The 17,681-nt window shown below is 29.0% G+C and overlaps 1 protein-coding gene across 1 annotated transcript in view; it reads right to left on the bottom strand.

Annotated features, from left to right (window-relative positions):
* LOC124419462 overlaps positions 1-16,843 on the bottom strand; it is a 35,198-nt gene extending 18,355 nt beyond the window's left edge. The window contains exons 1-2 of the mRNA XM_046949073.1: positions 16,653-16,843; positions 16,106-16,248 (exon numbers count right to left, since the gene is read on the bottom strand). Of these exons, the coding sequence (XP_046805029.1) occupies positions 16,106-16,248; positions 16,653-16,723 (214 nt within the window). The 5' untranslated portion in view covers positions 16,724-16,843. The remainder of the gene's footprint in view (positions 1-16,105; positions 16,249-16,652) is intronic.
* Positions 16,844-17,681: the final 838 nt, after the last annotated feature.

Raw genomic sequence — 17,681 nt, 5'->3', positions numbered from 1 at the left:
AGTTCTCATTAAACATGTTTGTGTTGAATTTCACTGCTATTGATACATCTCTTAGCGATAAAGTTATTTTCTGAAGGGGGCATTATAATAGGGATAGGAGAAAACGTGAACCGATATTCTTACTTTCAATAAGGATCGATCCTTATAAAATTTGATAGGGAGATTTTGGCTCGCACGAAACTTGTGTATGTAGAATTTTGTAGTAATGAGCGTTGAATTCGTTGTCTAAAGGGCACCTTATTAGGGGGTTAGATATAAATGGACTCATCCTCATAAAATTTAAGAAAATGATTTTAGTTCCCATAAAACTTTTATATGTCGAATATTATTGTTATTATTGTTATATATATTATTGTTATATGCTTCTTAAGGTAGATATGAGCATTAAAGTCGTTTTCTGAAAGCGACCTTATAGGTGGGATAGGGTCAATTATGTATAGGGTCAATTATCCTTATAAAATTCTACAAAGAGATTTATGAGACCATAAAACATGTTTGTGCCGAATTTCACCGCTATTGATGCTTCTCTTAGCCAGTTATTAGCGACAAAGTCATTTTCTGAAGGGGACTTTATATGGGGGGTAGGGTCAATTATGAACCAATCCTTATAAAATTCTACGAAAAGATTTATGTCCTCATAAAACATGTTTGTGCCGAATTTCACTGCTATTGATGCTTCTCTTAGCCATTTATGGGCGATAAAATCATTTTCTGAAGGGGACTTTATATGGGGGGTAGGGTCAATTATCGACCGATCCTTATAAAATTCTACGAAGAGATTTATGTCACCATAAAACATGTTTGTGCCGAATTACAGCGCTATTTATGCTTCTGTTAGTCAGTTGTTAGCGATAAAGTCATTTTCTGAAGGGTACTTTGTATGGGGGGTAGGGTCAATTATGGACCGATCCTTATGAAATTCTACGAGAAGATTTATGTTCCTATAAAACATGTTTGTGCCGAATTTCACTGCTATTGATGCTTCTCTTAGCCAGTTATGGGCGATAAAGTCATTTTCTGAAGGGGACTTTATATGGGGGGTAGGGTCAATTATGTACCGATCCTTATAAAATTCTACAAAGAGATTTATGTCACCATAAAACATGTTTGTGCCGAATTACACCGCTATTGATGCTTCTGTTAGTCAGTTGTGAACGATAAAGTCATTTTCTGAAGGGTACTTTGTATGGGGGGTAGGGTCAATTATGGACCGATCCTTATGAAATTCTATGAAAAGATTTATGTCCCCATAAAACATGTTTGTGCCGAATTACAGCGCTATTGATGCTTTTGTTAGCCAGTTATTGGCGATAATGTCATTTTCTAAAGGGAGGCTTATATGGGGGCTAGGCGAAATCGTGGACCGATATTTCCCATTTTCAATACCAAACAAACTGGATCAACAGTAAGTATCTGTGCAAAATTTCAGCTCGCTAGCTACTTCCGTTTGGACTCTATCGTGTTTTCAACAGACAGACCGACAGACAGACAGACAGACAGACAGACGGACGGACAGACGGACAGACGGACAGACGGACGGACATGGCTAGATCGTCTTAGAATCTAATAAGGACCCAGAATATATATACTTTTATGGGTCTTAGACGAATATTTCAATGTGTTACAAACGGAATGACAAAAACAATATACCCCCCATCTTTTTTGATGGTGGGTATAAAAAGGTATCATTTTCGACACAAAAACTTTTAACTACTTTTTTGTGACAAATTTACTTTAATATTTCCATTTATTTTTAATCCTGATGAATTAAAATATATCGTATTAATTTGGAGCAGAGATTCTCAGCTTCATATGATATTAATATTTGTATATATAATTTATATAAATTTGGAATTCTATCTTTTGAAATCGTATGTCCTTTTAACTTTTAAATAATTTAACAGGAGCATAAGAGTTGATTATGAAAAACTTAGTACAAAGAATTCATTCTAAGGATCTACAGTTTCCTGTATACATAGATTTTTTTATTTGTGAAATTTACTATTGCATGGTGTAATATAAGAAAGTACAGATAAGGGAAAACTACGACGATCAAATTCTTTGTCTCAAAAAAATGTATTTTCAACTGTAATTTCAAATCGACCTATTTATATGCGTCTGTACGTTGGCTTTTGGTTAAATTCAGAAATTCACTTAACCGTATTCAAAATATAAATTCAAAATTTATCACATTTAGCTAATAAGCAAAAATATTATTTTATAATTTTTATGATCGATCCATATTTGGACAGAGCTGCCATACAATATCCACTTCCGCAAATCTCTGAAAAGCACTAAGCAATTATTACGAACGGAAGGAGGTAGAGAGCTCACATTTTGCATAATTATTTTGAATTTAATTATTGTTTTAAGGGTATAAATAGCAAATTTAGGTATAATTTTAAAAATGTTGTACTTTTTCAATAGCCTGTCTAGTGTGCGTATTTGAATTCCTGAAGAGTTTACCAAACATATTGTGATGCAAGGTAGACAAATAACGCAGCAGATGCGATGACATTGTACACAAGAAAGTAAAAGAAAAATAAACCATAAAATAACGTTATAAAATAAAGCTAACACACAGTTTTTAATAAACAGTGTATGTGTGTTTTAATTAAAAAATATATTTAGAAGAATAATGCTAGTTAAATTTATGCAGAATTTTAATTAATTTCTATATATGAGTAAATAAACTAGTCAGGAAGATTATTCGATCATGTTCGAATATTTAATACTATTCACCAAAAAAGCTTTCACATGGAGGGTATATTGATTTTGTCATTCTGTGTGTAACACATCGAAATATTCTTCATAGACCCCATAAAATACATATATATTATGGGACCTCGTAAGATTCTAAATTCGACATAAATAAGTTTGGTATGATCCCAAATACCTCTACGAAATTTTGTTGTGATCGATCCATATTATAAGGTACCCATCAGAAAATTATTTTATTGCTCTTTACAAGTACAGCTATAAAATTCGACATGAAAATGATTTGTATGAACTAAAATCGATCGATCCATATTATAAGGTCCCCATCAGAAAATTATTTTATTGCTCTTTACGAGTACAGCTATAAAATTCGACATGAATCTAATCGTCCTACAAAATTTTACGTGATCGACTATAATTGACCCTACCTCCCATACAAGGTCCCCTTTAGAAATTACTTTAACGATCAGTAATGGCTTAAAAATTCGAGTACAACAACGAAATTTGACATAAACATGATATGTATGAATCGAAATCGTTCTACAAAATTTAAAGGGAAGCGGTCCATAATTGACGCAACCACCATATAAGGTTCCCTGTAGAAATGACTTCAAAATGGCTATATCCAATATATACCTACGTAATTTTGTAGGGATTGGTCTAAATTTACTTTACTCCCCATTTAACGCTTATTACTAGCATGGAAACCATTTTTTTGACGAGTTTTATAGTTCTAATAGACCGATAAAATACGACATCAATTAGATTTGTATGAACTAAAATATCTTAACCAAATACTATGAGGATCAATTCATAAGAGATCTATATCGCTTATAAGTTTCTTTAAAAAATTACTTAAGCGCTCATTACAGGCTTAACATATAGTAATCAAATTCGACATAAATATGATTTTCATACAAAAATCATTCTACAAGATTTTTTGATGATCAGTTCAAAGTTGAACCTATTCCCATATAAGGTCCCCTCCAGAAAATGTTGTAAAGGCATTTGAGGATAGATCCACGTTACAAAAATTGGACAAATACGATTTGTTTTCAAAAGTTCAGTATTTATTAATGGACTTTTTTTAAATATTATTTTAAATATTATCGATTTATTTACATCGATATATGATAATTAAATATTCATAAATATCATGGTTTATTATATGGCAACGATTTGATTTTGGATATATAAGATTCGGCATAGCCGATTATAACACTATTACTTGTTATTAATTAATGCTGCACAGAAAAAATTATCGGTAGTTTATTTTCAATTAACATGTTTTAATTTTCTTTATTTTTTATTTAAACAAATTTTTATTTGTCTTAATTATCTCTTGTTTTTGAAACTGTTTGAAACTTAAGTGTAAAATTTTGATTAAATTTTTAATTAATTGAATTAATTTTTTAATTGATTGAAAAAAATTTTTTGGCCTTCTTTTCTATTTTAGATTTATTTTTAATATTTTATTTTGAATTTTTGTGCTAGCAATACACAGAAAAAACTGAAAATGAGTTTTAATTATCAAAATAATTGTATCAAGTAAGTTTTGCACCTATAACCAAAATGATGATATCAATTACCAAATTTGTAAAAAAGTAAAAATATATATTTTTTTTCCAAATAATGAATTAATCAGAACAATAAATGTCAATAATTGAGACAAGATTTAAAATTGATTAATTCATTAATTGTATAAATTAAATATTTAATAAATATAAAATTGATTTTTTATTAAATTATTAATCAAATAAATTAAACTGTTTGATAGAGAATTTTTTATAAATCAATTAAGATGGTGATTCAAACAATCAAATTATTAATCGATTACACACAACGTTAAAGGAATACTAGACCTTTAACAATGCGTTCAGCATTTTCAAAAATTATCACTTTATTGACACAATTTAACATATAAAGTGTTTCATAAATTGTAAAGAAACTTGAATATTATATGCCTAAAATTTTATGGACTATTTAAGAATTATAAATATTGCTAGCACAAAAATTAAAATAAAATATTTAAAAAAAATCTAAAATGGAAAAGAAGGCCAGAAAATATTTTTCAATCAATTAAAAAATTAATTGAATTAATTAAAAATTTAATCAAAATTTTACACTTTAGTTTTAAACAGTTTCAAAAAACGAGATAATTAAGACAAATAAAAATTTGTTTAAATAAAAAATAAAGAAAATTAAAACATGTTAATTGAAAATAAACTACCGATAATTTTTTCTGTGTATTTATAATTCTTAAATAGTCAATAAAATTGTAGGCATATAATATTCAAGTTTCTTAACAATTTATAAAAAACTTTATATGTTAAATTGTGACAATAAAGTGATAATTTTTGTAAATACTAAACGCATTGTTAAAGGTATAGTATTACTTTAACGTTGTGTGTAATCGATTAATAATTTGATTGTTTTAATGACCTTCTTAATTGATTTTTAAAAAATTCTATATCAAACAGTTTAATTTATTTGATTAATAAATTAATAAAATATCAAATTTATATTTATTAAATATTTAATTTATACAATTAATGAATTAATCAATGTTAAATCTTTTTTCAATTATTGACATTAATTGTTCTGATTAATTCGTTATTTGGAAAAAAAATATATTTTTATTTTTTTACAAATTTGGTAATTGATATCATCTTTTTGGTTATAGGTGCAAAACTTGTTTGATACAATTATTTTGATAATTAAAACTGAATTTCAGTTTTTTCTGTGTGTGTAGACTTATGCCTGAAAGTTAAACTTTTCTATTAATATTAAATGGATAAAATTGTAAGATAACTTTTTATTTTTATTTTTTTTTTGCTTTATTTCTATAAATGCAACAAAATATTCCATTAAATATTTGTTATTTTTAATCTTTATGGAATTTCAACTTTAACATGCTGTTGATGGCAAATAGTCAACATTTTTCTTTTTAAGCATTCCAAATAATTTAAAAAATGTATTCACCCTTTTATTTTTACATTTTGGAATTTTAACTGTTGTCATTAAATATTCTCTTCAACTGAGATTTAAATGGCATTTTAGTTAGAATATTCTTTTAATTTAAATTGTTAACATAACATGGCGAATTTGTTTGAAGGACAAAATCAATGAAAAGAAGTTTTCGTAAATATTTTTCTCGAAAAGCTAGGAATGTAGAAAAAATCTAAGTAAGATTATTTTTAAGTAGCAAGAAGGTAACTCTGATTATATGTTTCTCTAAACAGATATACAATTATTATTATTGGTGAATGTATTGCAACTAAATTCACATAAATTTTTCCTTAATTAAAAATATATATGTATATATATAGTTTTAAAATTGCATTTATGTGAATTAATATTTTTATAAATGTTTAATATTTTCTCTTATTTCTATGCAATATTAAATGAAAATATGTTATTGTTAAAAATATTATTGTTTTTAATCTAGATATCAGATAGCAGCATATAATGAAATTGAAAATTTTCATTTATAATAATGTTTTTATTATTTTCCCCATTTGCGGTGAATACCTACAGAAAATGGATGAAAAATAAAAACTGAGGTTTTTCCATTATTATAATTTATTTTAGATATTAGTTTTCACACTTATTGTTTGTAATTATGATGTTTTTTTAAGTCGTTGTGAATTATTATGGTTTTATATCAATATCATTACTGTTATTAACAAATAAAAATTAAAATATTCCGCTTTAATTAATTTAATGGGGTTTTCCTATTTTACCGCTAAAATAAATATATTCATATGTAATGTAATGTAATGGGTTAAAATGCTCAAATTTACTTACACAATGTCATTGGAGGCAAATACATACCGCAAACGATAACAAGTAATTAGAAAAAGTTGTCATTGTAAATTGCATGAATGAACGTATATATCGTTAGTGACAAAATGACTAATGAATTAGAAATTATTTATATAACACATTATTATTAAGATCATTGAAAGGTATGTTGTTAGGTAAGTAATTACAATTAAAAGCTATTACCCAGCTTTTGCTAGATATATAAAGTAAAATGTGTAGTATAAAGGTGTTAAGTCATATAACAAAATTCTAACTCTTTAATGTAGATTTATAAGTAACTAACACGGTATTTTAAGAATTTCGAAATTTTGGGAATTATTATATTATATTCTGAGCGATATATTGATGGTCGATAGATAAAATGATGGTCCAACGTAACATTTATAAGAGCAACTTCGTGTCAAGCAACCCAATTCATAAAATCGGACAGTAGGACAGATCGATCAACAGCTAAGGACATAGAGGACATTTTGTATATACAGGGTTTTATTGAAATGAATAGGAATGTATAAATGAAAAGTTAATCTATTGATCCTAGCAAAAATTGTCCAAAGGACTTTATATAACTTTTTGTTCACTTATTCATGAAGAAATAAGAATAATTATTATTTTAAAACTTTTTTCAATATATTTCACTTAATATTGGTCTTAATTTTACCCAAATCACTTGACATGAACCCAGAATATATATACTTTTATGGGTCTTAGACGAATATTTCAATGTGTTACAAACGGAATGACAAAAACAATATACCCCACATCTTTTTTGATGGTGGGTATAAAAATAGTCGTGTACACAATATATTCAGTAATAGTAACGAAATTTTTCAATAATTACAATCGAATTTTGATATAGTTGTGAGAACCGGCTGAATTAGATTGGAAACAAATTCGGTTATCACAACGAATCTGTTTTCTCTGTGTATCGGAGATAAAAATAAAAATTTTGAAAGAATAGTAGATAGTATGGTTTAAAGGAGTATACCAGACAAAGAACTAAAATTAAAGCAGCAGGAATACTAATAACACTGTACGTAAAATTTCAACATTCAAAAAGAGACAAAGAAAAAGGCTGTAACACGTGACCTTAATTTTCGGTCGTAGAATCTAGTGACGTACTCCGTTTTGAAAAGTTGGGTCAAAATCGGGAGATATTGTATTTTAAAGTTTAAACTGTTTCTGAGGATATTTTTGATTATTTAAAATTAAAAAACAAAACTCACACGCATATAAAAGTAAATAAATAAATGAAACTAGAGTTCATTTGAATTATTATGCATATATATTTAGTTTTTCATAATTAGTTCGTATGTTTATGCGTGAAAACTTTTTTCAAAACTTAAAAATATAAAATATCACCTCACAAAAGTTCATATTTAAAACGCAGTATCTCCCATACAAAGGAACATATTGCTAAATGCTTAATTTCATGTTTTTGGTTTAATGTTATAGAAAATTTAAAAAGTACCTTTTGTACAACGAAAAAGTGCTAAAAGGTCCCCTATTGAGTTCTCGCTTAATAATGGGGTTTTACAATTAGTATCATAATTATAGGTTCAGTATTATAGAAAATTCAAAAATCACCTTTAGAAGAAAAGTACCAAAAAAATCCCACATAAAAATTATCAGTATTATAAAAAATTCAACAAGTACTTTCTGAAGAACGAGAAAGTTCCATAGGTTCTCATCTAATCTGGGCAATACATACTTAATTTTATGTCTCTATGTTCAATATTATAAAAATACAAGAAAAACCTTTTTAGTTTCAATGTTGTCAAAAATTCAAAAAGTACCTTTCTAAAAACGAAAAAGTAACTAAAATATTTTATAGGGGATATATAAAACGCAAAAGTATAAAAAATCTATTCCATGTTTTTAGGTTCAATGTTGTAGAAATTTCAAAAGCACCTTATTAAGAACAAAAAATGTTTTATAGGTTATTATTTACTACGAACCCTACATACTACATTGAAATTCAGAAAGTATATTTTGTAGAACAAAAAAGTACCAAAAAGTCCCCTTTTTGATTCTCAACTAATTCGGGCCCTAAATACTTAATTTAATGTCTCTACATTCAATATTGTCGAATTGCATATACGCACCATCAAACCGTATGCCGTAAAATGAAATGCAACTATAAACTTCAGGGTGATATTTAGAATATAGCTTTAGTCAAATATGGACCGAGATCTTTTGAACTAACAAAAATTACTTTTTAAACACAAAAAATTTTTGTGCAATTTGTGAGCGTATGGGTAATTTTGTGAACAGGACTTTACATGTGTCAATTATAAACTGATGCTCAAAAAATTTTGTGCATAGATTTTGTTATACCCACCATCAAAAAAAGATGGGGGTATATTGATTTTGTCATTCCGTGTGTCACAGGCACCATAAAGTACATATAATCTGGGACCTCGAAAGATTACAGACAATCTAGCTATGTCCGTCCGTCTGTTCTTGGCACGATAGAGATATTGAGATGAAATTTTCCCAAAATATATTTTATTGAACAGAAATGTGTGGTATTGAAAATGGGAAAAATCGGTCAACGATTTCATATAGCCCAAATACAAATGTACCCCCCGTAATACTATATAAAAAGCTGCAAACATTCACAAATTCGTTGCTTATGAAGCAAATACCACAAAATTTCGTAAATTTTTTGACGTCTGATATAAAAGTCTGAATTATGGCGGACATAGGACCTTAATTATCCCTACCCCCTATATAAGGTACCCTTTAGAAAATGACTAAAAAGATTATTACTGGCTTAAAAATGCGAATATAGCGATGAAATTCGACACACAAATTTTATGTGTATCGGTCTATAATTGACCCTACCCCCATACAAGGTCCCCTCCATAAAATTACTTTAACGCTCATTACTTGCTTCAAAATACAACTATAGCGTTGCAATTTAACAGAAGTTTTATACTAGCCAAAACCTCTACAAATTTTATGTGGATCGGCCTATAATTGACTCCATCCCCTATAAAAGGTTCCCTTCAGATAGACCGATCCACATAAAATTTGGTAGAGAGATTTTGGCTTGTATAAAATTTACTTCTGTTAAATTTCAACGCTATAGTCGTATTTTTAAGCCAGTAATGAGCGTTCAAGTTATTTTATGGAGGGGACCTTATAGGGAGGGTAGGTCTATTATGGACCGATCCACACAAACTCATATTTTAATAACCAAAAATCTTTTCGGTGGAAAAAAATTTATAGAGGATGATGTCAGTTATAGATCAGTCCTTTAATTCGAAATAAGGAATTGTGTTCCTAAGTGAAAGCTTTTTTTATATCGATTTTCAAAGATGCACTAGCAATTTTCTGAATCATCCTTACTAAATTTTCCAAAGAAGACCATATAAAAGGGGTACATTCAATTATTGTCCTATCATTTATCATTACTAGTTTACTGGAAGGCCAAAATTCACTTATGAACACTAATAACACGATTAAATGTTAAATAAATAAATTTAAAGTAAACGTAAATTCCTCCGAATACCCCCTATACAATCATATCTGCTTTTATATATTTGTAAATATTATTAACATATCCTTAACTCTAGTCGGTGACTGACTCAACCTTTTTCTTTTGACACGCCCTATTCTACAGCTCAAAAACACAATAACTGTTTTAAAAAAATGACTACTTAAGAATACATGGGAAAGAGATTCGCTATAGAAATATTATTACTTTGTTGGCAGGGTTGACTCCGAAGGGTATGTGCAATATGTTAATATTTCTTTATCGGAGCACACCGATTACCTATATCAACTAAAGTGTGATGCAACGCTTCTAGCAAAGGACGTTATTATGTGCTCCACCACCATCAGTGGTGATAGAGGGTTCATATATGTTTGTCGTTCCGTGTGTAACACCAAGAAATATTCATCTTAGACCCATCAAAGTATATATATTTATTCTGTGTCCTTGTAAAAGTCTGAGTCGATTTAGCTATGTCCGTCTGTTTGTCTGTATAAAACACGCTCACGTTAAAACTAAGATAAGAATATCAACCAAATTCACCGAAAATATTTATTGTTATCCTATGCAGTTTGATATTGACAATCAGCAAAATAGGTTTACGACGTAAAAAGTTATGAGAAAAAAATCCAGACTACCTCGAAAAAATATTTTTTTGTTAGTTTTTCTCAGAAACTACTAAAGAAAATTCGATGAATGTTGTCACCCGTTATTTTTTATGTCAGGGATCAAGTATTTTGAAAATCATGACAATTGAAAATTGTAATAGCTCCCATTCAAAGGTACATATTCCCGGAAATTAGTTTATCATTAATAACTCCCTCAAATATATCAGTATAAATACAAAATGTTGTATCGGTCCACAATTGCCCATAAATCCCATACGAAGTCCACTCTCGAAATTTACTTAAAAGCACATATTTCAGTAAATTTTTAAGTTATCGAGATAAAATTCAACCATTAAACATTCTACAAATTTTTACCTGATCGGTCCAATTATGGACCAAATAGAGAAAAAATCGTATAATGATTTATGTGTATAAATAATAAATTCAAGTCAAATTTTACTCTAATTGCTTTATTAATTAAATAAATATATGTGCATTAAAGTGATTTTCGAAAGTGAATCTTATATGGGAGCAATGATTATTATAATTATTTGACATAAATGCGTATTTCAGAAAATTACTTAATACCACAAAATTCATTATTAAGTGATAATATTTCGATAAAATTCGACATGAGTATGTCTGTGTATAGATAAATCATTCTGATGCAATGTTTTCGATCTGGTTATTATGCACCCAAATGATTTGAGATCATTAAAAATATTAATATGTTTGTAAATATTCAAACCATTCTCCTAATTTTTTTGCATGTGCAAGATCGGACTATAATAAGTAAAAGACCCCGTACGAAGATCCACATTCAAAACTCACTTAATATAAATTTTTCTGAACCTAATCAGAATTAGTTCTACATATGTATGCATTAATATTAGTACTCTCACTACGAAAACAAAACCTATGTTTAGTTATCTGAAAATTAGATAGTATGGAGGGTATTTTGAGATTGGACACAGCAGAATATATTACACTTATTTGTTATTAATCACTATTGTTATCCAAAATACTTGTACCTTCATTTTTTTAACACTCTTGCTCTAAATTTTGCAATGTTCGCCACAAAAGGGAGATTTCATTACTTTAGTATTTGCACAAAGTGCTCGTGTGCCTTTACGTAGTAAATAGAAAGTATTATATTGCAGGGTTAAATATCTACTTACACCTGATTTATATTATACTTTAAACATTTTTTATTTCTCTGATACAAATTTTTTCCACAATATTTCTTTTCTCAACTTAAAATCAAATCCATTGAAACACCATCTATAATCCAATAAATGTACGAGTATTTTAAAAGAAAGCAATTTGTGTGTGTGTGTGTGTGTAAGATAAACATTAAGTACCCTGTTCAATGTTTCTTAAGTGTCCCATTGAAATATTTCGACTTAAATGTGTGGTATGTACATTTATATCAGCAAAGCCCCTCAGATAAACACAATTCAAGCACACGATATCTAGAGCAGCACTAACCGATAGAAAACCACATACATACATCGTGTATCTACACACGCATACACACATAAATTGATTGGACTAGTTGAGTTGTATTAAAACTTAATCCCAGAAGGATGTAATATATTTAGTAAATCTAATAACTAGGATTTTCCCACAATTATGGTTATGGGCAATTTTATGAGCTACACATAGTTTCAGCAATCTATACAGGTAGCCAATCACAAGATACACTAGGACTTTAGTAAGATCTATGAAATATTTAGTACGAGTCTTTGTGTTACCTGTTGTTTGCTATGGTGTGTAAGGAATTGCTGATTAGCACCTGTTTTGTAACTAAAATGAGACATTAATACACGTTTAAGTATAAAACTACAATGTAAATCACGGACAATATACATTCACTCGACTACCAGCGAACAAGTAAAACCTAAAAGAGTTTGCAATAAAATGACCGAAGTAATGCAACATCCTGTGGTAAGTACATCACTTTTTTTAATTTAATACCACAAAATAAGTTACTAAATTATAATTAACTTTCCTATAGAATATACGCAAAAGACGCATTATGGAAGCTTTAAAAGAGGACATCATCATTGAAGATTCAAAAGATGATTCGTTCGAGAAAACTCTTATGCTTTTGGATTTATTCCCAGTCAAAAAGGAAGCTCCTTCAACAGAAGAGCTTAAAAAGAAACTAGTATCAACAGATAAAGATGATACGAAAATACTTGATATGAAACTAAAAGTTTTGGAAAATTGGGAAACCAGCAAACATGATTGCATAGAAAGAATGGTGAAAGATGTAGAAGAACTTCAGCAAATGGAAGATGAAATCGAAAAATTGGAGGAGCTATTAATGTCACATGATATCGAAATAAACGAAGAGGATTTTGAAACATTTTATCAAAAGAAAATGGACGAAGAACCCATGTTAGAACCCCTCGATTCACTTAAACCAATAGATTTACCAAACGAGTTGCAACCTCAAACACCTAAGCGCCAAGAACAACAAACAAAAAGGATTAAAATATCAGCAACCTCTACACCTATTAGCAGAAAACCTACAAAAACTGAAATTGTTGACAAATTTGAGGCTAATGAAGACGGTATGGTAGTGATAGGACCAAACGGCACTATGATTTCGAAAACAGCTTTACAGGCCATCAACTGGTCCTTGTCAGGAGCTGCTCTTACCCGCAAAATCCTAATGGAAGTCTTTGGCCGTGAAACTTTAGCTTTTCACACTTTGACTGGTAAACCTTCACCTGCCTTTATGGATTGCGATAAGCCCATGAAAAATCAACTCGATCCTTTAAAAGTGGCCGATATTATACATTTGGTAATGGAACATACTCAGCTAACGGCAAAGGAGGTGAGAAATGCCATTACGACCAAGTGTGCGGATGAGAACAAAATGTTTAGACAACGAGAGAAAAAACGACAAAATGCTGCTTTAAAATTACAGCAGCAGGAAGATAATTGAAATATTTTCACTTATCAAAATATCATTTGTAAATAATTTCACCAATATTGTTTGTTATAAACTATCGCTTCTCGTTCTAATTGTATTTACCAGTGTAGTATTTTAAGAAAAATAATCTAAGATTAATAAAGTTTAGGTATGAAATTTTGCAATTTTAAATATTGCGGTTATATTATTTTTTCTAACTCAAGGGCAATTGGTACGCATACATTTCGGTGTATAAATATAGAAAAGATAAAATTAACAAATTTTTTAAAATTTTCTGATAAAATTTTGTCATCAGGTAAATTGTTATGTTACCCCCCCCCCCCCCGGGGGCATGTTACCTTGACGAGACCTCCGCCTTGGTGTTATTGCAATCCCGGGGTATAAAGAGGGCCCAATACCTCCAGTCTGACCGGGATTCAGACCAGAGCACCGCATAATCTGGTACTACGGGTGACCAGTTGCCCGCAGGACTATGTCCTGGCTGGTCAGTTGGTTGAGGTTCCTTCGGGATCCACGTAGTGGCTGTGGTTAAAACCCAAATTCGGTTAAAAGACTGATGCATGATAATAGTCAATATTTCGGGATATGTTCGGTGCTGTTGCCGAAAATCAACAGATACCCCACAGAGGAGTGACTGTAGGACTAAGCGTTGGAAATTTTCCTTTCTTGTCCAGATATGTTCAGAGTATACATTGTGCAAAAATTGCCACCTGAGTCTTCATTGAAGACAAAGGGGCGATGGTAGACCGTTCTCAAGTCTACCCTGTGGATGAAAAAGACCGCCGTGAGATAAAGCCGACACGACAGGTGCTCACGTTAAAACTCTCGACAGTCTGTCATGTCATGAAGTTACTGATGTTAAACGTGAATGAAAACAAGTTTGAGTGCTATATTCGGCTGAGCCGAATCTAAAATAACCTCCACCAGCTACTTTTATATTAATACTTTTTATAGAAAAACCCCAATATTTAAACAGCTTAAATATTTATTAAAATATTTATTGAACGTTACAAACTCTATTTTCTTTTATATATATAAACTTTTAGGGGCAGTATGGGAGATATGGTCAGTTATAGACCGATCGTAAAAAAATCGGGAGGGGACCTTGTAAGGGAGCTATATCCAATTATGGACCGATTCAGAAAATATTTTCTCTCAATAAATTCCATTGACATAAGATTTTAATTTGTAAAATTTTGTAAAGATATCGACATTCTGACGGAAGTTATTAACAAAAATCTAATTTTCGGGAATGGGATTTATATGGGATTTATATAAAATGAAAGACCGATTGTAGCTATTTTTACAAAAATCAAGGTCTTGTATAAAAATGCATGTATGATGATTTTCATGAAATTTTCTTGCATAGTTTTCGAGAAAATTACATCAGAATGTGTAAAAAAATTTCATTTTTTTCGAAGTTGTTTTAAATTTTGATTCATAAGTTTTCCCGATGTGAACCGATTTTGCTAATTTTCAATACCTAACTGTACCGGATAATAATAAAAATAATAATAATAATAATAATAATAAAAATAATAATAATTTAATAATTTCTATTGCTTCGTATTAACGTGAGCGTGTTTTATACAGACAGACAGACTGACAGACAGATAGACGTATGGACGGACGGGCAGACGGAAATCGACTCATAGTTTCATAAGGACCCAAAATTCATCAAATAAATTTTTTTGAAACAAAACAAAAATCAATAAGAAAAAAAATTACAACATACTCAATACATCTGTACGACACCGATTGTGAAATGGGATGTATCATTCGAAAGGGTTTTTGAAGACGCGTCTATCAGTGTACAAATAAATGCAAAAAAATTAATCCGAATTTAATCCCTACATGCAGAGCAAAAACATCGTTCGTCATAGTTATTACAACTATTCTATATTCGCTGTAACAATATATTGTCATCAGAAACATATAATTGTTGCTTTAATTTAATTTTAATTTAAACAATTATAAATTTGAGTATGATTTACTGAAACATAATTATATTTTCAACAACTAAACATATTATGTTATTTACAATCATTTAAACTTACAAATAGCCATTATACGTTGTTATATGTTATATAACTATTATATGTTATATTACTTTAGCCATACACACCACTGATCACATTGTATCATAATATAGACCTGTATAACAATATTTCTATAAAATATATCAACTGTATTTAATCATAATGTGGAAATTTTAAATTATTACACTAACCATAATATGTTTAAACTACAATCATAATTGTTAAACTTATATGTTGCTCTTAGAAAATGGTTACCACAGCCAAGTTTAGCAAACAATTTAAGGAAGAACGCGGTTCTAAAAATCACACTGTTTTTATTTAATATCTATTATATTAATATCTATATGGTAAAATAACAAAATTAAGGTTAAGTATAATTAAATGTTGTTAAATTTAGGCTGACTTGATGTTGGATGTATAATACATAGATTTATTTATAACCCTAATATTTCAAAAACAAACAAAATTTACTTACCCAATAGAGACTTTCTCTTACGATGATGATCGGCATTAATAAAGACTTTTTGTGTTTCTAAATTTTGAGTTTTTAAATTCTTTCCTTTAGGTTTCAATGTCACTATATATTTAGTGGGTTTTGTTGTGCTCAATAAAATATTTCTAAAAAAATAAAAATTTAAATCATTAAATTTAAGGATGTGCTAATTCAAAAGTGTATTATTACTCCATGATTTTCAGTAGTAAATTTTCCACAACTACGTTTCCTCTTAAAATAAAACAAAGTACTAAATTTCCATTTTAATAGGTAAATGAGCCACTTTTTCTGCATGGATTTAATTTGTTTTTGTGTCATATTTTTATCTTACAAATATGTATGTAGCAAAATATATTTATTGTTGAATGACCTAAATAGATCAACCTATAGATCAAGGATGCATATGCATATACATAAGTATCTTAAGTGTATGCATGTATCTTAAAAAACACAATTATTCATAAAAACACTTAGAAAATAGTGGTGTGTCAAAAACAGTTTGGTCCACTTTATATACACATTTACTCACTTTAATCCATGCAGGTGCTTCAAATTTGTAGGTATTTCATTTGGTATAATTATCCGCGATTTAGAATTCATTTTATAAATAATATTTCACTTTGCATTGATTTTAATCTCATTACTCTTTCTAATGTTTGCACAAATTAGAATTTTGTAAATTTTTATTGTTTTTATAATATTATTAAATTATTAAAAAATAACAATCCTGTCATTATTTAAAAAAGTGTTATAAATTGTCTTTTTTTTAACAATTTGGGAAGAGTCCCAAACCCAAAAATTTATGGTTATATTGTATAAAATAGGGTAAACACAATTAATTTAAATATTTCTTGTTAAATTTTAATGCACACTATTTAAAAATTAACTGAATAACCATGTTAAAAACTGGAAGACTTTTTTCTCAATTCGAGACAGTGTATCTATTTTCTTTGTCCTTATAAAATTCTGAGTCGTCTGTCTGTCCATTCGTCTGTGTAAAATACGCTCAAGCCTAAGTCATATAAATAAAATTTGGCTGAAATATTTACTATTGTCCTAGGCAGTTTGATATTGATAATATGAAAAACCATTTTACTTAGGGAAAAGTTATGAATCATTATTTAAATAAAACTCGAAATATGCTTTTTTAAACCTTCTAATGTAATTTTCACAAAAAACTATATCATTCTATGAAAATAACCTAATATTTGTTTCTACACAAAATTTGGCGGTATCAGTTTGAAATTTCATGTACCTCCATACAAAGGTACATATTCCCCAAGAAATAATTTATTATTTATAACTTCCATTAGAATGTCGATATGTTCACAAAAATAAACAAATTCAAGTTTAGCTTTTCTTGTGTGGCCCCTATCGTGATTTCAACAAACAGACGGACGGACATGGCTAGATCGTCTTATAATTTAAAAAGGACCCGGAATATGTATACTTTTATGACCAATGTTTCGATGTTACACACGGTATGACAAAATTAATATACCTCCCATCTTTTTTGATGTTGGGTATAAAAAAAATTTAATTGAATAGTAAAGTTTTT

The sequence above is a fragment of the Lucilia cuprina genome, chromosome 2 (assembly GCF_022045245.1).
Source record: "Lucilia cuprina isolate Lc7/37 chromosome 2, ASM2204524v1, whole genome shotgun sequence".
Lineage (NCBI taxonomy): Eukaryota > Metazoa > Arthropoda > Insecta > Diptera > Calliphoridae > Lucilia > Lucilia cuprina.
This window is presented reverse-complemented; position numbering and strand designations above follow the sequence as displayed.